The sequence below is a fragment of the Glycine soja genome, chromosome 2, assembly GCF_004193775.1.
Source record: "Glycine soja cultivar W05 chromosome 2, ASM419377v2, whole genome shotgun sequence".
Classification (NCBI taxonomy): Eukaryota; Viridiplantae; Streptophyta; class Magnoliopsida; order Fabales; family Fabaceae; genus Glycine; species Glycine soja.
This window is the reverse complement of record NC_041003.1, coordinates 15,503,296-15,527,334: the sequence shown is the minus strand read 5'-3', so window position 1 is coordinate 15,527,334 and position 24,039 is coordinate 15,503,296. Positions and strand designations below refer to the sequence as shown.

The following is a 24,039-nucleotide window of genomic DNA, read 5'->3' as shown; positions in this document are numbered from 1 at the left end:
ACTCACAACAACGCATATGAGAAAGTTAAATACTTAGTTACTTGAATGGCTTTAGATAACAAATATTTTAAAGGGTCAACAAATATTTTAAACCTATATCACTTGATTAAGAGACACAAGTCGCTCCCAATGTATTAACTGTTGTTTGTACTTTTAACAACAATGGAGTTGCTTAAATTAAGCATTATTTTTTGTATAAGAAACAATGATTTTTGCAAAAAAAAAAACAATTTTTTACTTAAAAGATTTATATTTTAATGGTGGAATAAAATTAAGTGCAAATTAAAGTATAAAGAAAAGTGAGTTGGTATATGATTGCATCATTTGAATAAAATGTAAGTAAGTTGCTTCAACGTGATTTGATATAATGAGGCTCTAAATAATTGTTTTAATAAGTATATTGGAGATGCTCTAAATAAATATGATCACTCTTTTACTAATATATAATATAAATTTTGTATTAAAATATGGAAGTGTAGTTTATAATACAAAATTCACATACTCCACACGTTGAGTGAATACAATAGACTATGTAGCAGCGTGTTCAAAAATTAAAAGAAAAATTTGTTAAATAAATATGTTAAAAAAAAAACTGGAGGAGATTGAGATTCTAATGTTTGTCGGTCAATAAATTGTGTACTATCAGGGTGGCTGCGAAGAAGATATATCCAAACGATCTATTGAGCAAAAAGAAGAAAACCCTACCAAGGAAACATACCAATCCTGATTGACATGAAATACAGCACATTCTCTAAGATTTCATTCTGCTTCGTCCAAATAACTTAAAAAATATTATAAATAAAAAATAACTTTTAAAAAAATGTTCTATGGAGCTTTTCTAGAACTAATTTTTATTTTTTATTATTAAAAACAAAAAGTTAGTTAGATGTGTGCCCACACCATAATTGTCTGTCATTATTATTGTCATTATGTACAGAACCTAAACAAGTCTTCTACGGCTAGGTTTATGCTTTGCATTTATTATTTAAGAGAAGCCAAGGCAGAGGTTTGCCTTTTTTCTTTTTGTCCACGTAAGATACTAAAAACACAAACTACAACCCCCACTAAGTAAGATACTTATTAATTAATTAAATAAAAAAAGTATAATATTTATGTACCGATAATATAAAATAATTTACATTATTGATAATATAAAATATTTTACACTAATGGACAACTTTTTTTCTCTTTTAAATATATAAATGTATCTCTTAATGAATTGTGACTTGCTTGCTCATGAAAATGAATCTCGAAACAACGTAACGTCCTACCAATTTCGCCAGTATGTATTAGTATACTCGATTCGCTATCATTTCAGCGTAATTAACACAATCACTACGCACAAACCAAACCCCTCAGCCAAGAAACTGAACTACAACACTCAATATCTTCTTATTATTACTCAACATTCTTCACCAGCAAATCATCTACTAGGGTCCACGCTCATCATTCCTCCGTATTAAATATATATATATATATATATATATATTTTATGTATTTCCATCTTCCAAGTATCAGTTTCTTTCAGTTTTTTTTTTAAGAATTAATGAATGTTAGTATCAGATTTTTTTTCCCGCGTATCTTTTAGATGAATGAGTGAATCTATTTCGTACGCCTGAAATGGTTCGCGATTGAATAAGGTTTAAGCAGTGTCCAAAATTACTTGGTTCTGGTTAGCGTCTCTCAGGGTCTCACTCTCGCCCAAATTTTCACCACAAAAGATTCAGAATTTGCAATAGTACGAGGATTTTGCTATTGCACCAACTCCTTTATGTTACTTTCATTTTCTCACTTCAGTGTGAAACACTTCAACTAGGTGATATTTTCTAGCAGTCACATCATTGGGTGAACAACATTTTTTTATCCATTACCAAGTAACAAAATTAATTTTTTTATCCATTTTCTAGCAGTCACTCTTACTCCTTTCTAAGGGAATATTTTACGAGTGATCAAGAATCAGATCAATTTCATCCATTCAAACAAAATTAATTAAAATTAAATAAGATTAGTTCAACAGATCATATATATTAAATAGAATAATATATTGAATTCAATTTAATCGGCATCTTGGCTTCAAATTTGATCGGAGTTTGATTCTTGACCATATGAGTAAATCAACCCATATGGAAATAATTTTTTTTCTATAATTGGTACTCTACTTTTTTTGAAAGATTAATCTCATAATTTTTAATTACAAAAATATATACTTCGTTGACAAGAATCCAAAATTGTCTAAAATAACTTTATTCTCACCAACTTGTGTTTATGACTTTCTAAGTGACTGAGAGAAAGTGATACACATGAGTCATGCGCATGATTTTGGACCTTGTGGGTCTTTTACAGTGCAAATCCATTTATTTGCCTCTCGTTCGTGTGATAAAACCTATCTAATCCAAATTGAGTTCAATTAATTATGACAGGCAACTTTCCATCTCAAATTTAACCAATCTCAACCTGTATGCAGCCTTACCAGTTATATAACTTTTTCATTAATTTGGATTGATATTTTACATGCATAAATATAATATAAGATTAATCCTTGAAGTTGAGGTGATTACATAAAGTCTTTGTTAGATTAAAACTCTTGAACTGAATTCTTGAAATTTTGGGTAATTAAAATTCATGAAGTGTTAAAATATATTTTTATTGTCATCAACTACTGTTAGAGAAACTCATTTAATATATTAACTAACAATTTCATAATCTGTTAATATAATCTGAAAACTTATTATTTGTTTATCAACCAATTATATACTTGCCAATTAATAAATGTATTATTAATTAGTGTGAAAATTATGTATATACCTGCCAAGAAACTCATTGAATCATGCCTCTAAATTAGTGCATGTTTATTTTTAATATTTTTTTATATAACTGTTGAATTGAGGTTTGAACCTATGATCTTACATGTAATACCTCAGCCCCACCACCAGGAGGTAACATATTTTATCTCTTTAATTTTATATGTAAAAAGACTTATATGTTTATTTAGTCTCTCAAATTTGAATAACTATTGTTTTTGGACTCCCAAATTTGGTTAATTGTTATTATTTAGAAGGTTTATTTCAATTGAACATAATATTTGAGTTATTATAAATCTAAGAATATTTGTCTTTGATTCCTACAGGAAAAAAAAATTATTTTGTTGTCTTTAAAGAATATTTTGTTATTAAATTTCTAAATAAACTTCATTCATGCCAAAATTAAAAAATGACACATAAATAACAATATCAAAATTTAAGTTAAAAAAATACTTTTCTTTTTGTTTCTTATACTCTTTTTCACAAATAATATTATTCAAGATAGATCAATGAGTATCCCTCCCTAATTGTGAGATACTGACTTAACTCGTTTAATTTAATGGTGACTGCTTTGGCACCTTAAAATTAAGAGGATGTCGAAATCATTTTATTCTAAAATAATTAATAAAAAAACAACTATATGTACATTATTTGTATCTTTTCAAAATTATATCATAAATGAGTTGAAATTTATTTTAAATTTTATAATTGCAAAACTGAGGGTTTTTCCCCCAAAGTTTTTACATTAAATATGAAAAAAAATCTGCAAGTGCAAATGAAATTGACAATAAAAAGTAAATATCTCAAGTCATTTTTTTTACTGCAAGATGGTTATCTCATATCATTACAAAGAACAACATTAATAAAATCAGGAACATTAAAAAACGAGTGCGGCTAGCATAGAATTGAAACGTTCGAGCTAATGAGTAAGCAATATTATTAGATTGACTAGCTTGTCTGTGAAGTAAAGTCAAAGATGAGTTGTGAACTAAATTCAGTTTCTATTTACACAAAGAAATAATGGATCACGTATCGGTATTGACGTATAAAAGAGGGATGCATTATGCTCATATTATTAGATTCATATTATTCATAAAGTAAATATTATAAATGCACACGTTTATATAATTTATTGATCTACTTTAAATATCTAATAATATCCTTTGGAATGTGCAGATTTCATAAAACTTGACCTAAATTCAATCCATTGTTATCTTGGATCTGAATGCGAGTGGAACGCTTACATAGGGCCGTGTTTGCCTACGCCAATTTAGGCAAGTGCCTTAGTAGGCCCCCTTAAAAATTAAGTGCTTATTGTTTAATAACAAGCACCCTTTTTGAAGTACCTTAGGTCCATCAGTATGTTACTATTTTTAAATCTCAATATATACCTTAGGCATTTAAAAGATTATAAAAATGTGTGATTGCAACTAATAAGTAAAATGGATCGACAATTAAGAAAAGAAGATAAATAATCAAACTGTAGTTGTAAACTTCTGATTTTGATGAAATATGAATTTGTTTAAATTTTATCTGAGATCAATGATATTGCATGATAAATTAAATGAACTAATCATCTTGTTTATTGAAGATGAAACATTAAAATTATTTAAAATATTGATAAATAATTTTACAGCTATAACATTAGCAGTTAAATTAATATAAAAACTAATGCTTAATATTAAATTAAGTATCTTTAAAAGTTTTGCCTTGTGCCCTAAAATTTCTGAAAACGGCCCCTCGCTTGCACGTTATGAGACTTTGCAAAATCACATGAACTGGTCTTCAGCTAGCGTAACAATATATAAATCTATTTTAATACTTAGCAACTACGTGTGAGAGATTCTTATTATCTCACTTTAATCAAATATGTGATAAATTTGGGAAGATACAGCTGATCAATAAAAAAAAAAAACTGCGACTGTGCAACTTTGAACTCACGTCTTATAGATGTCGATTCAAGTTTTGGGTATAATAAGTTTAAGGAAGAAAGGAAGGAGAAAGAGAGTAATAACTGAAATTATTTTTAAAATCATTTGATGTGAGAGAAAATGAAAGGAAATAAAAATAATTTTTTTATTTAGTTATATAAAAAGTAAAAGAAAAAGATTATTGTTATTAATATTAATAGCCTAAATAAAAAATAGATATAGTATAACTAATTTTTTTTATATTTATATAAAAAGCAATTTCCTCACTTCCTTTTTCCATAATTGGATGGAATATGATATAACAGGAATCAGGGTGTGCAAGAAGTCGAAGTTGATTTGGAAAGGTCCAGGCCCAAAAGGAGAGTTACATTCCTAAGCACATGAAGGACTTTGTGTGAAGGGAAAATGAAAAAAATAGAGAGTTAATTATTAAGAATATACTTTTGCTAATCACCGGATCCCATGTTCCCTCTTTGCTAGGATTAGCTCCAATTAGAATTCCAAGGTATATGAAGGGGATATTCCTCACCTTACAATTAAGCATCCTGGCATATACACACAAAGTACGTTCCTCCATCCATATACCAATCAATTTGCTTTTAAATTTTTTTACCTTTAACCCGATACAAGTTTGAAGCTTCTCAAAATAGTTTTGATGCATAACATGTTACTTATAGAAGCTTTTGCAAAGAACAAAGTATTATTCGCAAATTGCATGAGAGACACCTCTACTTGATCTTTGTCAACTTTATACCCTTGGTAGCTTGGAGTCTTCCCCACTCGTCTCATCAGCCTGGACAATCCTTCTGTCACCACAAGGAACAAGAAAGTCGCAATGGTATCACCTTGCCTAAGTCATTTTTGTGCTCTAAACTCCTATTAACCAAAATTGATGTTCAGGAAGATAGCAAGCCTCCTTTAATCCAATCAATCCATTTTTTCACAAAACTTCATCCTCCCCATCATGTATCTCGAAATCCACTTTAAAAATCACACAGTTTTTCTTCCTCATTAGTGCCTTATCTAAAACTTCATTGGCTATAAGCACTCCATCTAACATGGATCTTCACCCCCCACAATAAAAAAAAGTACATTGTCTCTTATCAATTAACACACATTTCAATCTTTTGGCTAAGACCTTAGATATGCCTTTATACATACACCCAAGGAGTGATAGGAATCTATAATCCCCTAGGCCTAAACACTATTGGACCAAAACTCACCCATCATTATCATAAAATTCCTTCCCATGAAAATTCAACATTTTTTAATAAAAAGGAAATTAAACCCATTCGAACTTGGACTTTTATCCTTTTCCATTCCCAAACTACCTCATTTACCTCCTCACTAAATCTTGCACATAGACTTTGGTTCTCCGACTCCCCTATAGATTCAAAATCCACTCCATCTAAAGTAGGCCTGGACATAACACTTTTCTTAAATTTGTTTTGAAAGAATTCATTTATATCTTTTTTGACTTTGGATGGATCCTCCTCCCACACACCTTCAATCTCCAAGCCCTTCACCTCACATTGCTTCCTTCTCCATTTTACCATAGAATGATAAAACTTGGTATTTCCATTTCCCTTTTTCGACCATTTAAATCTCGATTTTTTGTTGTAAAAGAGATTCATGTCTTCTAGACATCCTCCAAAAATCTCCCAAAAGCACCCTCCTTGTCTCAACTTCCTCATCATTTAAGCCTTCTTCCTCTTCTTTCAAGTCCATCCCATTTGTTGTTTCTACTAGCTCCTTAGCTTGTTTTTGAACACCCCCAAAGCTTTCTTTATTCCATCTCCTCAACTCGTTTTTGAGTCTCTTTAATCTCTCCGTGAGTACATATGCCATCCAACCATGTACCTCGTAGGACTCCCACCAATGCTTGACAATGTCTAAGAATCTCTCTTCTAAGAACCAACAATTGAGCACTTTGAATGGCTTTAGACTTCAATCCACCACTGTATTTTTCAATATCAAGGGGCAATGATCCAGAAAACTTCTATTGAGAATATATAGCATGATGTTATATTTATAATGATAGTAAAATATTTATCACAAAATATACTTTAATTGAAGTTTGAGAAAAAATGATTATAAAATGATAATATAAATTTTTTTACACAATCATCTAATCATAACCTATTATATATAATAAGTCTGTTAACTTTTTAAATAATTATTTTAAAATAATTTAAATAATAATTTGTAATTAAATGATAATATAAAATCATTTTATATTTTTAGTGCATAAATATTAAACTCTATTAATTTTATAATTTTTTTATTCTATAATTTAATTATACATAATATTAATATTGATATATTATATTAAAACATCGAGTTAACTGGACTCATCTCATTTGAGTACAAATAAATGACCTGATAAAAAAAAATTAGGTTATATAAAAGAACAGAAATAAAGCCGTCTCAGTTCATTCTTTGCTCATGCTATATGTAACTATCTCAATTCAAGTATTATTTCTCTAACATACGAGGAAAAGAACAAAAGACAACTTTGAATTAACCAATATTCATCATTTTAATTTTACATAATTTTTAATGACCAGTATGGAGTATGGACACCTTATTTATGCATTATGTCTTCTCTATGTAAGAAAAATGTGCCATTAGAAAGCCTATTACATTTATTTCCGTTACGAGATCGATAAATCATCTTTGTGTCAATCTATATTTTCTTATGAAAATTCGGGCAAATCCGAATACGACTGGAACACATTAAAAAATTAGGCAAGTATATTCCAAAGCCCACTTTAACTTACATGCTCTAAATTAGTACGATTGGTTATGTATATTATGAATTGTCTCATAATTTTTCTTAATTAAATATACACAACTTTATCGATCATTAACCCGTCAAGATGACGTAAGAAAAAAGCATGAAGTATTCGGTGTAAAGTATTTTTTTTCTCTTTAATCCTATGTTTCATAAAAAACAAAATCTTAACTATTTTGAAATTTAATCAAAAGATAAATAAAACTTATAAAAAAATATTTTTTTAAGAATCAAATTCAAATATTATTCAAACTATTAATTTAATATTAATGAATTATGTCACATCATTTGGTCACTGTGCTAAAGTATTTGGCGTCCTGCTTTTGTGACGTGTAGATTTGTTGCACGAGGAGTATCCAATTAAAATTTTGGTCTAGATGTTGAAAATGGAGTTGAAAGAGATGAACGAAATAAAGTAGGTGACCATTGGAAAAAAAAAAGATGAAGAAGGAATGATCCTCGATCCACGATCCATGATCGTGTGTATTATTATTACACACAAGTCAAAGCACACCAGAAACAACTTGAGAGTAAGTAGGTCGATCGAGTTCTCGGAAGCATCCTCCCTGTATATCTCCTGCTACTAAGAAACATGGTCACGAACATCGGATACGACACTAACACGTAAATATCTATAATATCTAAAAAAATATAATATGAGTATTGTGTCAGTATATCATATCAGATACTAATACAAATACATGCCAAATATCAATCAGCATCACATTCATCAGTAACTCCATCTAGCATGGTCAATTTAAATATCAAAATACCATTCCCTCATACGTCCCTTGTTCTTTTTCTTCTTGGGAAAATCACGAACCCCTCCACTCTTGCTTCATTTCCATAACCCCCATGATTTCCCTCTTCCACCTCTTTCTCTTCCTATCTCTCCCTCTCTCTTGTCTATGTGACACGTGTCCCCTGAACTTCACCATCCTGGGCAGCACGAAACCCAGCTCCTTCGACACCTCGCGGTGCCAGGTGATCAGCCAATCCCTCCGCCTCGTCCTATCCGACTACCTCCGCCGCAGCGGCTTCTTCCTCCCTCCCCTCAACGCCTCCGACACATGCTGGACCCACTTCCAGTCCTACGTTAACAACTTCGACCCAACCTACAATATCACCTCCTCCTGCGGTTTCCAAACCTCGTGGATCTCCCAAGGCTGCAACAACGTCACCACCAAACAAGACTTCGAGTCCCTGGTCCCTCAACCATCCCTCCAGAACATCCGTAACAACTGCAACCAATCGCTCGAGAACAACTCCCCCTGCGCCCTCTGCACCTCTTCGTTTTCCCCTCTCCCGCCACTGGGAGACTCCGTCGGAAACCTCACCCACTGCACCGACTACGCTTTTATCTACGCCGCCGCTTTCGCCAACCGCTTCGGCCCCTCCGACCCCGGCACCGCCAAGTGCTTGTTCTCCCTTCAGTTCTCCTCTAACAACAACAATTCCTCCTCCAAGAGAAAAAAGGTTCTTATTTTTATTGGCAAATGTTAATTGTTAATTTAATTTTTTTGTTAGTATGAGTGGTCAAACCTGCTCGCGACCTTTTCCTTTTTTATTTTTAACCATCCCAGTCAATTTTATATCTCCAGGTTATTATTGCTGTTGTTTCTGTTGTCTGTGTCTTGGTCGTGTTACTGCTGGCTCTCTGGGTTTGGGTTTATTGCAAGCTGGAAGACAAGGTTTTGGCCGGGGATAAGGATGTTCGTGTCTCGGAAATCAGTTTGGTTTCTGGATTGGATTCCATGGAGCAGAGCACAACCTTGATCAGGTTCACTTTTGATGATATTAAGAAAGCAACCAAGAATTTCTCGAGGGATAACATAGTTGGGAGAGGTGGCTACGGGAATGTGTACAAAGGCTTGCTTCCTGATGGGAGCGAGGTTGCGTTTAAGAGGTTCAAGAATTGTTCTGCTTCCGGTGATGCAAGCTTCACTCACGAAGTTGAGGTTATTGCAAGTGTCAGACATGTCAACCTTGTTGCTTTGAGAGGCTATTGTTCTGTTACTACTCGTTTGGAAGGTTACCAGAGGATCATTGTTTGTGATATGGTGAAAAACGGGAGCCTCCACGACCATTTGTTTGGTTCTAATGGTATGAAATTGAGTTGGCCAATTCGTCAGAAGATTGCTCTAGGCACTGCTAGAGGGTTGGCTTATTTGCATTATGGGGCTCAACCTGCAATCATTCATAGAGATATTAAAGCAAGTAATATACTTCTTGATGATAAGTTTGAAGCTAAAGTTGCAGATTTTGGACTAGCCAAGTTCAACCCTGAGGGGATGACACATATGAGCACTAGGGTTGCTGGAACAATGGGGTATGTTGCTCCTGAATATGCTTTGTATGGGCAATTGACAGAGAGAAGCGATGTGTTCAGTTTTGGGGTTGTGCTTCTTGAGCTTTTGAGTGGGAGGAAGGCTCTTCAGATGAACAATGATGGTCAACCTTCTGCTTTGACTGATTGGGCTTGGTCATTGGTTAGAACGGGTAAAGCTTTGAGTGTTATTGAAGATGGCATGCCACAACCGGGTTCAGAACAAGTTCTTGAGAAGTATGTGTTAATTGCTGTGCTTTGTTCTCATCCACAGTTGTATGCTAGGCCTACAATGGATCAGGTTGTTAAAATGATGGAGACTGATGAATCAGTGCCTTCAATACCTGAAAGGCCAATTCCTCTTGTTGCTGGGAGGCTTGATATTGAGAGATCTGTGAGTAGTAGTGGCTCTGGTCAGCTCTCTAGTCCAACGGGTTATCAATCATATACTATAGAAAGTGATCGTCAATCTTCTAATTCTAGGGATGAAAGAAGCTCAAGCTCTAGCTCTAGGATTTTGAGTACAGATTGAGATTTTGGGTGTTTGGATAATTTGTTTGTACATGTAGATTATAGAATACTGTTTTTTTTTCTTTAAGTGTTTTCTGTTACAAAGCCAAATTGGATGTACAAATTAAATTTTGATTCTTGCTAGAGTTTATGTAATGGCAAACAAGAGTACGGATGATCAAGTTTTGATGAATTAAGTGTCACACTGTTGTATCAGAAGCAATCCTCCAATTCATTTTAAGAATCTTATGCAAGAAGTGATGCTATTTTTAGCTCTGAGCTCCATTGGCACTTGTATTGTATCTCTCTCCTTGTGTCACAACTCAATACTAAATGTTGAAGTAGATGAGTACAATTGGTTTTGTCAACCTAGTGGCTCATTAGGGGATACCGGAAATTAAGTTGTTGTAAGAGTGAAACAAGCATGGGTCATAACCCAAAAAAGAAGCAAAGTGCACATGTTCCCTTGTGTTGTGGGTTGGGTTAACCAGGCTGCTTCTGCCTATGTGCTTAATCGGCTAACATGGCCAATTGGTTTGACTTTTATTTTCCTGAACTTCAATCATTACCATAATGGAGCTGGCAGTTATTAATATATCAGACAAATGTACAAATAGCTTAAATGCAAGTAGGGTTGTAACGCACGGGGCTTGCATAATTCACGCATTCTCTTTTTTCCTTTTTTTGATGGGGTGGTGTATTATTCTCGAATAATTGACAAAAACAAAACAACTAATATTGTGGCCGAATTTATTCTCAAATATCACAAATTTCCAAATTCTAGAGGGTCAAAATACCCTATTAAAATATAAGAAATTAAAGAGCATCATATTTTTATTAAAGTAATGAAGTACTTTTTTGTTTTTCAAATGAGATCTTAATTGCCTTTTTTTTTTTCTTCGGTCGTGGGAGAGGCTGGTGAGGGAATTGGGAATGAGATGTTGGGATGCAGTGATTTGAATTTAGAACCAAAAGCTCACCACTTGAACTCTACCGCAGCCAGGCACCAATGGGATAATTTGACGATTGAAACTTAACCAACCACCTTACTCAAAGCCAAAGAATCAACAAGTACGACTGCATGAGGTTCATTCACCTGCAGAGTTGTTCATGAAAGATCAAGCAATTTGGTATAAAAAGTTGGGTAAGTGTACACCCAAGTGTTTCTCTAAATAGAATTGGTTTAAATATACTTTTGCTTTTTGGATTTTTTTTTGGAATTAATCCTATCTAAATTTTATTTATTTTTAATCCTTTATCTAAATTTTACTTATTTTTAATCCTTAAGGTTATAAATAAATGTGCTTCTTTTTTTATAAATAAAATTAATGTGCTTTTATTCACTTACAAGACTACAACTATACATATTTATTTAAAAAATTAAAAAATAAGAATTAAGACAAAACATCATCATATTTTAAGAATAGAAAACATTGAAACTAATATCTTTTTTTAGCCATAGCATGAATAAAGCTGGAATATATCATCCTATCCTATATATAAATAAAAATATTCAGCTTGAACAGGATTATCGGCAATAAAAGATACATGTGGTCTATATATATATATAAAAGATGGCTTGCCTTATCATTTGGATACCTTGGTGGTTGTCAGGCTTCACAATACAGTACATGATTTTATCATTCTAAGTATTGAGCTGTACTGAATAATGGGCTTAAGTCTCTTTTCTTTAATTGTTATGTACAGGAAGGATTGGCCCAGCTTGGAAGAAAAAAAAATATTGGGCCACAGATTTAGTTGAATTTATTCTACGGAAAGAAAATGTCAGATTTAATTATATTTTTTTTTTGTAAACAATCTATAATGTGAGATCCATATCTTTATCTCTTATGATTTTTTTTTATTTATCATTTGTAACTTCTTAGTTATCTTTGTATTTATAAATAGATTATTTCTTTTGGAATGAATACACAGTTCTCTCTAAATTCTTTTATTCTCTATTTTTCTCAAACTCTTTTACTCCAAGTTATATTTTATTTAAAAAATTTTAGTTTCTTTATATGATTTGGATTTTTTAATATACTCATACTATTCTTTTAAATTACATTTAGATTCTTTATTTTATCTTCCACAGTGCTAAAATCAAACGCATATACCACTTGGATTGGATTTTATCTTTAGTGAACTAAAAGTGTATAAAAAAACAACATTTAACCTTAATAGGCTCATTCATATTAAAATAAATTAAATTGACATATATTAATCTCTCAAAAGAGTGGACTGTAGGCTGTAGTTTTAAAAAAATTAGAAAGGAACAATATAATTTAAATATCTTTCCAAGGAAGAAAGTATAATTCATTCTTTATTTTTAGTCTTTCATTTACATGTTTCTTGGACTTCGTTGTTAGTTCCATATGCATAATCAATAGGTATTTATATAGCCATATTCATTACCCATCTCTTTCTTAAATGAAATGTTTTTTATGTCTTTTTTCTTTTTGGTATAAGAGGGGGCAAATCCCAAACTACAATGAAACTACACGCGGGGTGGAAACCCCCAAACGATCAGCCAAAAGCAATTGGCTTAGAAAACCAATCTTGTTTCTTTTGACCTAGCGAAAGTGAGAATCGATCCTAGATTTGAGGTAGAAATGAGGATTGTGCTCTGTTGTAAAGAAGATGGAAAGGTGGTCCTCTAGAATGAATTTAACTTGAGGAAAAAAAAATAGAAGTGAATCATTAGTTATTTATGTGACTTTCTAGAATATGTGAAAGATGGAGAAACATGAATGTCTTTAAATTTTAGAAAATCGAGAGAGTAAACACGAAAGAGATTCATTTATTATGGGAGAAACATGAATACCTTTAAATTTTAGGAAATCGAGAGAGTAAACACATGAGAGATTTGAGCCATAAACAATTACATAAGGACACCACACTTTAACCTTAAGGTTCAGATTTATAAATCTTCTCCTCATTTACATCTGTTTAACTTTTTTACTTTTAGGCTATACGAGACTTCGGTTAACTTGTACTCCAACAATATATTCCTCCCTTTCACATATTGACATACATGATACATCATAACATTCTTGGGTTATTTATGTGATGCTTCCCTTGAAACATGTTTGCCAATTTTGTCTGGTCCTTCTGGGCCATCTTTTATGGTTGTGCCAGCTTTGCCAATAAATTGAAGGAGGGCCAGCATGCTTTTAAGTTGTAACTCAACGGGGTCTTATCTTTAACTTGAGTGTGATGTTAATTTATCATCTCTTGGTACGTGCTTGCTCAATGTTAAAAAAAAAATAAGAGGAAAAATGATAACGACTCGGTTAATGTTTTTGACCTTCGCGTTCTTAGTTTGAAAAATATTTTTTATTTTTATTTATAAAAATGTCATCTTGTATTTAAAAATCTTATACAAGAAATAATAAAAAATTGTTTCACTGTTTCTTATACAAATTTTTAAAAATAACAAATAAAGTAAAAAAGTGATTCTTATAATTAAAAAAAAAAAACAAATCTAACAGCTCTGCTCCGTACCTAGAAGTAAAATGAACTAATTTTACTTTCAATTCAAAACAGGGTCTTATAATCCTGAATTTTACGAAAATTGTCAAGGAATGGAATGAGAAGCAAGAAATTACTTCGCAGAATTTTTTAACTCTTAATCAAAATCTATACATTTTTTTTAAAAAAAAAAAAACATACATCATCACATCACACTTTTTGTCATATTCTTCTAAATCTCTTTGAAGAAAGATGTGTACAAGGTAAGATGACAAAGAGACAAAACAAAATGCCCCATTTCCAAAATACTAATCTAAACCAAGGGAACTCAATTTATGTCTCAAGTCAATTGTATGGTTTCCAGATAGCCTTTGACGGATTGGATTCTGTTATTCTTACAACTCTCTGTCTTGGTTGTTGCGGATTCTTTGTCACATTATTTTCTTCTGGATTGTTATTTGCCTTCACCACATCAACTTTCACTATGTGATGATCTGATGTCCCTTTGGAAGAAAGGACTAAATAGGAACCGGGAACAAACTTGTATTGAGAATTTGATGATGATAATATGTAGTCTACCCGAGTTCCATACTTACATGTCCCCTGGACACCTGCATAATATATATTTACAATTTTAGGGATGATAGTATTAATCATTAATAACCACGTTGAACTTTTCAAAAAATCAAAAGCTTAAGAGGTTCAAAATTGAGTTTGTACTTTGGCCCTTGGCAATCATGACAACTGACTCGCATTCCCCTGCATAGTCCTTAGCATCAGTGTAGTCTTTACTCTTGAGATATTTCATCACTTCAACCTTTGGTGTTGGCTTTCCCATCTCTTTATAGTACTGGATCCAATTAAAAAATTTGATTTTGATTTTTGTTATTTTTAAGAATAAGACCAAAAGGCAACAATAATTGAGGTCCCTCACTTGTACTGACACATACCTTCACAATATCTGTCCATCTTTCTAGGGAGTAATCCGATTCATCAAGTGAATTAAGTCCTCCAGCTAAGATGTGAGGCTCATCACTAGATTGGATTATTGCATTTACCTGCTTCATTCGCCAATTCTCATCAAGATGATCAAGGTGAGTACAGTAGAAGTTAAGTTCACCTGCTTGTGGTACATCGATAGTGGCCTTCAGAACATTCCTGTGGCAAAAAATAAAAACAATTTTTCATTTTTTTGCATGTCATATTCATCCTTGTTGTTAAGTCATTCTCTAACTCTAACCCCCATAATTTCAGTCTAGAATTCTTCAATAGTTCTATCTTGGTTGCTTTCACGGTTTGGATTTCCACTTATATTCCCATAACCATTTTTTAATAGATGGTCATTACTCATTAGCAAGAATATGCCTTTGGAGGAAAGTAACAAATTTCTTGATACAATTATGATGAACTTGACTTGAGCAAGAACAGTATTCTGACTATTCTTCGAGACCAGACAAACTGTACCTCAATAGCATCAGACAAATTTACTCGACACCAAACTTTAATTATTTTATGCTCCACATAGTCCATTGTTTCGTTTTTCAAAACCACAAAGACGAATAAATTTATATTCTAGAAGAGTTGTTATAGTATTCAAGGAAATAGACCACTATTTTGTACTTGGAGAATCTAAAACTTTATACTATAAAACAAGAAGAAAATGCTGAAGGCTTCTAAAGAAAATTTTATGTAAAGCCAGCGAAATTCATGTTTCTTCATTCAGATATTTTAATGAGTACTACTAAATTATGCATCTATAAATTTCTAAAAAGATTCAAAATAAAATATAAATCTAAAGGGAACAATTGATGAGTGATGACATCATAGAATCGTTAAGGAGTAGGTGGGGATCAATGCCTCGCTGCGTACAGCTATTACAGTTGGCATGCCGTGCATCTATCATTGCCGTTGGCACGTAGAAGAAAAAACAAGGAAAGAAAGAATAAAAGACGTGAATAGCAGTTTCAGGATGATTGATGTTAGCACTAAACTTTTTGCGTAAAGCTAAGTGGGAGGTCGATCATTGCTTAAGCATATTGGTTTGGACCAGTAGTTAATGAATGAGAAATCTTATGTATGGTTTTTCGAAACTTCCCATGTGTTAGTTCAAGAATTATTTTTTCGTTGAAAAAGTTTTGGAATAATTGGTCACTTTATGAGCAGAAAAAGTGATTATCTTTTTTCATTTTTCTTTGCAATGGCAAGCACGAAGAAGTTTCTTCGAAATACATACAAGAGAAGTAAACCAAAAGGTGTTACAACTTTATTTCTTTTTCTTTTAAAAAATGTTTTCGTGTGGTTCCATTACGAGTTACGACATAAAAAAATTGAAAGGAAAATACCTGCTCTATGTATAATGTATTTATAATAGTAAAGTAATCGCATTTTTATAAGCGAGTCAGGCTGCTGGAAATGTACGGTTTAATTTAACTATATAAATCAATTGTTTTAAAATATTGTCAACAAAATTTTGACTTTAAATTATTCAAATGTTTAAATATTAATTTTTTGTTGGTAATAAAATGTTTGAAAACTTAATAACAGATAAAATATAATGAAATGCACTATAATAAAAAAGAAGAATATGTTTATGAGTTTAATTTGTATGTACTATAAATGTAATAAATTTTCATTGTCTAACAAATAAAAATTAATAATGCATATGACTTTTAAAATTGTCTTGTAAAAGTAAAAAAAAAAAAAGTTAAAGTATTTAATGGTTATTTATACAATGAGATAACAAAACACTGTAAAACTGTTTTGATTTCTAAATAGATAGTCTTTTTCTTAAAATAAAATTAATTATATATAACAATTTATGATTATATAGTAATGGATCAGTTAATAGAATATTTTCTTTATTATTTTCCATTATTTAAAAAGTGCAAAATGATAAAGTGATTATTAAATTCAATCATGATTAAGTTGCATTGGTTTTGTTTGAACAATGAAAACTACCATGATTTCACTTCCCTGTTCAGGTCGTATTCGATTCCACCGATGACGGACCCAAATTCAACGTTAACATAAACTAACAAAGTGCACAGAAATAAATGTGTGTAGCATTATGAAAAGCTAGTAAAAAGAGTGGTTAAAAATAAAAGTTGACCTGAAATCAGTGTGATCAAAGATTTTGTGAGAGTTCCAGCGTTTGATGGGCCATTTGGACAAGACAGCGTTGCCGTACTCAGGTGCCCAGCTTTCCGCGAACACGTAGTTCATTCCCAGCGCCGCCGCCAAATCCGACAATGGCTTCATCCCATTCTCTTCCTCGGCCTTCACATCTTGCAGCCCCAAAACATCAGCGTCCACTTCCTTCAGAACCTCAACCACAGTTCTGTTACTCACGTGGGCCCCACCACCTACCCACGAGGAGGCCTTGTCGTGTTCCGAGAAGCTCGATTGTCGGCTTCGCAGCAGCGATATCTCGTTGTCTGGTAAATTTATGGAAACCCTCATCTTCGATTTCGCCAACCTCGCCGCCTCTTGTCTGCTCCCCACGTTGGTGTCGCTGTCGTTTACTCTGTTCTTCACTGACTGCGACTGCGATTGCGATTGCGATTGTTTCAGTATGCTTCTGGGACGCTCCTTCGTGGACTTGGATCGCGAATTCAGGTTTTCGGGGTTCGAAGCGACCCCGTTTTGGTCCTCGAACGTGGGTTTGGGTTTCGGGAGCGCCGGTGCCATGGAGAACAGGGCGGCGTTGAAGGTCGCGACCCGAATGGGTTTCGGAGTACCCAATTGCGCGTTGGGATGAACCATGGAGGAAAAATTCGTGCTTGCTTCGGTTTGGGCTTTTAGGGCGTTCTTCCCGAGCTTGTTGATCACTACTACTTTGGACTTTGAGCGGCGGCGAATTGGCCACCGGAGACGGCGGAGGAGGAGGCGGAGGTTCTTGTTGAGGAGCTTGAGCATGGTGGAGAAGTGGGTGTGGGGCAGAAGAGGGTCTTGCCTTGGGGAGATCATAAGATGTGGAGTTTAATTGCAGAGTTGTTTTTAACTCTGTCTTGTGTTGTGGATTTTGTGATTAGATTAGGGACTAGTTGAAGGCTTGCTTTGTCGGAAGAGTTGAGTAGAAAAGGGGAAGGGGGCTTCTAGGAAATGAGTTGGTAGCATTTGGCATTTGGCATTTCCGAATGAAATCTTATAGGGAAATAGAATAGTTAATAGTTATTAAGATTTTGAGGAGGATGCCATAATTTAGCACATAGACAAGAAAAAAAGAGGGACGGGAGATGCTTGTGGCCACTGTCACGCTCATCCCCAACTGCTACAAAAAAAATAAATAAGATTATTGGGTTGCTTTTAGGTGTTTAGTGGACACAACACACAAGGGCAATGTCGTTTATGTTCTTTACCGCGCAGTAATAAGGTTATTAATTTAAACTACATGTAAAACTTGTTGATGTAGTTTAAACTCGTTGCATTTTTATAAATCATTATCAATAGAGAAATGTTTAACCTGAATACATTGCAGTTGCAATCACACAAGTGAATTGTGCAAAGTTGGTAGCATTGTACTACTATTGTTTATTGTTTTTCTTGTTTGACTAAGACACACAGGTAAGCCAATTAAGCGAATGAAAGAAAAAAATATATTAGTGGTTATGACAATAAATTAAATGAGCCAACAACAACTTCAGCTCCTCCTGGCCATGCAAGTGAGATTCTTATTTGGAACTCCACATCACAGGAAACCCGGCGTACCCATCTCCTATGAACCTAATAATCCATAGACTAAAGAGTTATTATGACTGTTGACTCTGCAGTTTTGACGTGAGAACTTCTCGTGTGTGATAAAAATTAAAAATCCCAATCCAATGTGAGTTGGACTGGGGACCTCATTTCATCGACTTAAGAAACACCTTGTGAAGCGCAAACAAAGGTGGAATATTGGCAGGGAAAATTAGCACACACCTTTCTGTACTGCTCTTAGGTTCCACCATTTTAGAAAAAGGATAATTTAGCTTTTTCTCCCTACTGATATCGTGTGCGTGCATTTATGCAACTACTTTGCTGAAAATACTTAATTAATTATCGTAAGGAATCAGAATAAATAAATACATATTTCTTTTTATAAGAATTCAAAATTGAAAGTAATTTTTTCGATTGGTTTGGAGGTGGAAGATCCCCCGTATTGGTTTGGAGGATTTGGGATTAGGGTTTCGATTGTGTTGATTTTTGGGGGTAGTTAGAGTTTCGATTGGAATTGATTTGAGGTGATAGGGGCTATTTTTTTAAAATTATAATAATAATTAAACTTGCATTTATAAACTGTCACTTTTTCACAACTATATTTATTTTTATATTTTTATTTTAAAAATAAATAATAAATATAGTGACAGATTTTAGTGGTTATTATTTTCAATTGTTATGATTTAAATAATTAAATATTTTAATAATTTAAGAAATCAATTAAACTTTAAATTATTATTAAGGAAACAAATATATAATTAAGTCTTTTTTAATGGTTATATGATCATTAATTAATATTTAGTTTTTTTTTATTCAGGAGGAATAAATATCAAAAAAATTTATGATATCTCACACTCTATTCAAGCGAGTGAGCTAATTTTAGTGTTCATCATATATATATATATATATATATATATATATATATAAAAGCATGCCAACATTTATCTATCTATTTTGTGTTTTTATATTGTAATTCTTGTACTTTCAGAGTGATTTTTTTTTTTTAAATGATAATACTTAAATATAATCATTAAAATAAAATTACCGTTTTAGATTGCACAGTCAATTACAAATTTAATGTGATTTGTTACTTTTTTAATAAAAGATAGCATGAATTTTGTAAATGAATATGTAATTTCAACGTTAATTTTAATCTAATAGTTATAATTAAATGGTATGTAATTTCAACGTTAATTTTAATCTAATAGTTATAATTAAATGGTTTTATATTTCTTACCATCATCAAAAGGCGTCATAAGATAGACTATTAAATTATCAATTTTTTTCTCTCTCATAAATAATAACTTTTCAATCTCTCTCCTCTCTTTTATCATCCTAATATAAATATATTATGAAAATTTCGTACTATAAAAATAAATGTAAATTTTAATTTATAGTATTTTTTAAAATTTCAGGAACATATTAAGTGGAAATAAATCAAATTAATATGAAAAAGCTGATTTTTATAAAATACACAATAAAAATATAATTGAATATAAAGAAAAGATTACGTAATTTTTTTAAAAGATATGATTACCTTTAAAAAAAGAAAATAAAAATATTTGTTTCATAAAGATTACAAAAACGTTATTTTTCAAAAAGAAAATGTGATTCAAAGAAAGCAACAATTTGGTTGAAAAAAATATAAAAACAATGTAATTTACTATAAATAGTTTTAATGCTCATATAGATGAGAGAGGAAAGATAAATGATTATTTTAAAATTAATCATAAATTACTATAATAATCTTATATTAAATGACTTTCAAGATCAAAATTATTCCACTCGAAAATCAACCTTCAAAGAAAGTTAAAGACGCTAGCATATAGTACTTTAGTTTTTGTTTATTTGATAGGCTGAGTTCTATCACACTTTTCTTTCGAGAGAATAGCCTCAATAACAATGAATTAGGGTTGTTGAACGGGTCAATCCATGGAGCTTTCTCCATGCCCGACAAAGAAAACTTGGTGCGACCACTAGAATCGATCTAAATGAAGCTTCAAGCCTAGTTCTTGGGCTTTTTCTAAAACTCGCCTATATGGAGGAAGATTAGGTGGGAAAAATAAAAAGAGAAAAATCACATGAGAATACTTAGTTATGAAAAGTAAAAATAATAAATATAAACTATTATATTATAATTAAATAGTCAAGATTAAAAGAGATCACCAAAAAAAAAGTCAAGATTAAAAGATAAATACGGTTTATTTTTTAAAAGCATGCATATAACTGCTAAACAATTTTTAATTTTAACCATTTATATATGACTTAAATTTAAATAGTTATTATATTTTAAAAATGATAACACATTGTTCTCATTATAAATATGTGTGTGCCTGGCAGCATCACAATTTTTAATTGATCATGTAACCAGTAACTCAAATTTCATTCTTATATAAGTAAACATAATTAACTTTACACTAATTAAGAAAGTTAGTTGATATCATTTAATTTTTTCAATCTCAAGTAAAAATATAAAATTATTTTTAAAATATCTTTTATTGGAACTTTGTGGTATATGTGAACTTTTGTTGCTTTCCATGGCACTTTCCCATTAATAGGTCTTATGTTAAGTCAATTCGAACTTGATGGATATGTTCAACTACGATCTTATATTGCAATCACATTCTATCATATAAAAAAATCATTGAAAACATGATTAGAATTAAATGATGGTGTTTTAAAAATAATAACATTAAATTAAATAAAATTAATTAGATTTATTTATATTTAAGTTGAACATATAAGATAATTTTCTTGCTTATATAAGTTCAGGATTAGTAACTTTTAATCTTGATCACTTATATAGTTGTATGGCTCTGGCCTATAATTTTCACATTCTTAAAAAATAAGAAGACTTCTTAGATTTCTTGTAATATTGAGAAACCAGAACAATAAACATAAATCATTAAATCACATTTGGATTATCAAAATTAAATGATAAATGCACATGATTTTTTTAAGTGTCATATGATCATGTGGCCATTGACTATTTTTTATCTTGACAATTCATATAATTGTATGACTAAAATTTATAGTTCTTATTTTTTATGATAATAAAGTGAAAAACACTTTAAGGAACATAGTTTTAAATTATAGTCTCCAATTGCAATTGCAGCTGCAACGCAAACGTTTTTGACTCATAGCAACTGTAATTGTAATCGCATCAATAATATTTTTGGTAATTGTCTGTAATATAAAAGATTTTTTACTTACCACAACTACGATCATAAGTCAGTAACTAGAATTTAAAATCATGGTAAGAAATAAAAACTATAAAATTGGACCTTATAGATGGATGATTAATATTAAAAGTTAGTGACAGTGAGGAGATTGAGAGTCTCATAGTGTACGTGACTGTGTTTTCGATTTTTCAAAAAGTTGATTTATAAAACAATTTCTAAAAACTGACTTTTGGATCATAGAAGTGGAGTGTTATTTTTCCACCGTATAAAAAAGACAATAGAAGTGAGGAAAGATGTGAAAATGAAGAAGAAATTTCGTGAGAAATGATGAGATGAAAAATAAGTAGACAGGAAAAAAAAATAGAATAGAAGTGAGCGGAGTTGTCTAACTTATTTCAAGTAAAAGTGGGATTAAATAAATTCATTGGTGTAATTGATATCTGCGACAAATCATCTTAAATTACATGGGAGAAGTGTACTTATAAAGTGCAATAGGATTGTTTAATCCTTGGGACAAATTAGAAAACCCCGAAGTGAATAAAGAAAAGTTATTGACATTTATTTGTTTTTGTTTGATTTTGGTAAGGTAACAATTTTTTTTTATTTTTAGTTTTTATAAATTTATTTTTCTTATTTTAGTTTCAATAAATTTGTATTTTTTTAATTTTAATTGTAGATTTATATTTTTTCAATTTTTATTCCTATAAATACAAACTTGAACTAAAATTGAAAACATAAACTTACAGCTACAAAGTAAAAATGAAATAAATATCTTATATTAATAAAAATTAAAAAAAGTAATAACTTACGGGTACTAAAATTATAAAAAAAAATTAAAAAAATCATAAACATATTTAAACCTATGTTGTTCATAATTATTTTAGGATTACACTATTGATGAGTTTTCCAATTCGATACTTATCCGTTAACGGGATAAACATGTTCCAGATATGATAAATGCGAATAGTGACAAGATAAAATATGAATCATCTTGTTCGAGTTTGATCGGTTTAATTATATATATAAATATTCCTTTTGTAAATGATCTTTATTATCTGTGCACTGGTCCACCAATTTTGCAGAGACATAACATGGTAATGTCATATATATGTAAAAGCAATAGGAGATTCAAATAGAGTTTCACGCTCAACAATTAGACTTATATCTGCCTAAATATAATGATCAAAAAACAATATAGTAAAACAACAAGGTCTGTTTCAAAATGTATCCTACACGCTTAATGCACCACAGTCACACTGGCGCAGGAATATATATGTTTGCCATATAATAATGTAAAACTAATCATCACGTATAGTCACTTTCTGTAGGAAAAGAAGCACGAGCATAAGAAGTCTGAAAGAGAAAGGCATGAAGATTGGTCTCTTTAAAATGTGAGCTAGTCTAGGCCCGGGCTTGCATAATAGTGTAACAATGATTTTATAAAATGTAGACAAATGGTATCCACATGTTGTATTTTTTTGGGTATTTCTATACACGTGTGTGTGTGTATATATATATATATATATATATATATATATATATATATATATATATATATATATGTATATGTATATATGTATATGTATGTATGAACTTATTTTAAAAACTTTCAAACAAGCCAGTAAGAGGCTAAGACTTGTGCATGTGCATATGATCATTGGACCTCGTGGGATTGATGCATCACAAACCACCACACTCAAGTAGTTAATAATGTGGGTCTAGCTAGACTTTTGTGTATCAACAGATATCAAATGCATGGATTTGGTATAAGAAGGTCGCCGTAATTTGACAATTTATGATAGACTATTTATTCATATGAAAAGTTTGTAAAAAAAAATCAGGTCTGTAATTAAATAATCTAGTGACTCCAAAATAATTGTTAAAAAGTACTTAATTCTGCTTTATCAGCAAATTTCAATACTCTGGTTTATCTTTCCTCTTCCTCTAATTAAGGAAACGTACAGTTTTGTAGACAAGGATCTGTGCTTCTGATGTTCTAGGTGATAACATGATATCTATTTAGAAATTAGAATGTGATCACTTATATCAGGAAACATGAAATTAAATGAGAGGGAGAGTCAGTTGACACTTCTCTTCGGTTTCTGCTTTTTTCACTCCTAATGACTCGAGCCTTGAAACAACCAAGTTACTTTAATTTCCAGAACGGTTTTGCAAAGAAAAAGAGTCTCTTAACAGAAGTCAAAGGACTCAGATGATCCAGTTTAACACACGTCTACATTTCATGAATAAAAGAATCTTATACTATACGGATATTGCACATAACTAATAATGTATGCATCCTTTAATTAATTTAATGATCAGTTTTAGC

The 24,039-nt window shown here is 31.4% G+C and overlaps 2 protein-coding genes across 2 annotated transcripts; one reads left to right on the top strand and one right to left on the bottom strand.

Annotated features, from left to right (window-relative positions):
• The first annotated feature begins 8,222 nt into the window (after positions 1-8,222).
• Positions 8,223-10,634, top strand: LOC114390429 (probable LRR receptor-like serine/threonine-protein kinase RKF3). The gene is made up of 2 exons (XM_028351174.1): positions 8,223-9,002; positions 9,128-10,634. The coding sequence occupies exons 1-2, from the start codon at positions 8,382-8,384 to the stop codon at positions 10,382-10,384; spliced, it is 1,878 nt and encodes a 625-aa protein (XP_028206975.1). The 5' UTR covers positions 8,223-8,381; the 3' UTR covers positions 10,385-10,634.
• Positions 10,635-13,949: 3,315 nt separating this feature from the next.
• LOC114390420 lies at positions 13,950-18,071 on the bottom strand. Its single transcript, XM_028351163.1, has 4 exons — positions 16,943-18,071; positions 14,784-14,991; positions 14,554-14,683; positions 13,950-14,444 (listed from the first exon to the last, which is right to left on the bottom strand). Exons 1-4 carry the CDS (start codon positions 17,797-17,799, stop codon positions 14,179-14,181), a joined length of 1,461 nt encoding a protein of 486 aa, XP_028206964.1. The 5' UTR covers positions 17,800-18,071; the 3' UTR covers positions 13,950-14,178.
• Between the last annotated feature and the right edge of the window lie 5,968 nt (positions 18,072-24,039).